Source organism: Seriola lalandi, unplaced genomic scaffold (genome assembly GCF_002814215.2).
Source record: "Seriola lalandi dorsalis isolate HSWRI2012SDOR001 ecotype SW California unplaced genomic scaffold, Sedor1 jcf7180002053058, whole genome shotgun sequence".
Lineage (NCBI taxonomy): Eukaryota > Metazoa > Chordata > Actinopteri > Carangiformes > Carangidae > Seriola > Seriola lalandi.
Genome location: NW_019523611.1, coordinates 5,166 through 6,855, shown reverse-complemented (window position 1 = coordinate 6,855; position 1,690 = coordinate 5,166). Strand labels below are relative to the sequence as shown.

At 40.8% G+C, this 1,690-nt stretch overlaps 1 protein-coding gene across 1 annotated transcript; it reads left to right on the top strand.

Annotated features, from left to right (window-relative positions):
* The first annotated feature begins 84 nt into the window (after positions 1-84).
* LOC111650902 (uncharacterized) lies at positions 85-1,670 on the top strand. Its single transcript, XM_023400836.2, has 3 exons — positions 85-334; positions 708-795; positions 904-1,670. Exons 1-3 carry the CDS (start codon positions 321-323, stop codon positions 1,621-1,623), a joined length of 822 nt encoding a protein of 273 aa, XP_023256604.1. The 5' UTR covers positions 85-320; the 3' UTR covers positions 1,624-1,670.
* Positions 1,671-1,690: the final 20 nt, after the last annotated feature.

The following is a 1,690-nucleotide window of genomic DNA, read 5'->3' as shown; positions in this document are numbered from 1 at the left end:
AAGAGTACATTGTTTTTAATAAGAAAAAATGAAAAAGCCCATTGAATACACTTCTAATAAGATAAAAAAAAAAAATCAAGCAAATAAATCACAGTTTGCACACTGTAGTAAACAATATGATATGTAATTTTCTCAAAGGGCTTATGTTTTATTGAATTGTGGACAGGCATTTTTTTAAAACTACACTTTTAAGCAGCTCCAGTGAAGTTCTACATGTTTTTTTCCTTTCTTCTCTCTCAGTGAGTTCAAAAGAAGTTGAAGACTTTGTGAGACTGAGGGTTTCAAATAATTACCTCTTCTCTGGAAGAAGAAATACTTCCATGTGGGCATGGAGGTAAACCGTCAAGTCAATTTTCTCTGAGACTCTAGTTTGTGATGCAGGAATACACAGTTACTATAAGAGGATATTTTACTTTCAGATGAGTCTTTGCTCAAGAGGTTCTATACCAAGGGAATATAATTTTTTTCCCTCCCATACCTACCATAATTTTGCCGCATTTTGCTCATCATGTTCCAGTGTTGAAACTGTGGGTTGTTTATATTAATTTAACAACCTCTTGATAGTATAGCTCTATTTCTGTGCTCTGTTTTTAATTTATCTTTTTGCTATTTTTTTCTGCTGATATCAGAGGAAGCTCTTTTAACCTTGAAAACTTGGCGCAATATTAAAATACATTTGTAAAGCACTAAAATCATTATATTTTCAGGTCCATCCTCAAACATATGGGATTGCAACACAAGATGACCCATAGTCAAGCATCCAAAAAATGGGAAAACATGAAGAAGCGGTACAAGGTATTCATAGTTTTGATTTATGTCAGAATTTTTTCATTCATGAATCCTTCATAAAGCATTCTGACAGGTTTTGTTCTTGTCTTGATGACTTGATCTCTGTCTCCTCAGGAGCTAAAAAACCCTCCAGATGGGGTGAAAGTGTTCCCTGAAACGTGGACTCATTTCACCCTGATGGACGATGCTATAGAGGGTCGGCTGGAAGGCAGTGCCCCCATCCTCAAGGCTTTACCCAGCGACAAAGACAATTGTGATTTCTTATCCATCTCCAAACCCAAGAAAAGGAAGGTATCCATGGTGATATCCTCCCCTACAGCTTCGGTAGCAGGTGGGCCAGAGATCGAGGTTTCATTAAATGGAGACGAGGATAGGGAGGAGGAGATGGGTGAGGGATGCCAGGACATAGATCGCATCATGCTGGAGGTGGACAACGAGAGGAATGTGATGGAGAGAGAAAGACAGGTGATGGAAAAGGAGAAACAGATGATGGAAAGGGAGCGGCAGGTACTGCAGAGGGAGAGGGCAGCACTGGATCGGGAGGTCGCTGCCCTGGACCGAGACCGAGCCTCGCTGGAGAGAGAGAGGGCGATGATAGAGCGAGAGAAGGCGGTGATGGAGAGGGAGAAGGCGATGGTGGAGAAGGACAGAGATGCTGTGTGCAGGGACCGACTGGCTCTGGAGCGAGAGAAGGCCAGACTGGAGAGACTATATGCATCAAAAGAAAGGACTGAGGACGTTACAGAAGACAGCAGCAACATGAAAGACACCGATGTCATGGACAGGAAGGAACGGTTCCTTCATTTGTTTGAAAAACTTATAGAAAACTTATAGAATCTTTGGAACTGCACTTCCTTATGATGTACCATTGGTATATATTTAATTTAAAAACAATTATTTT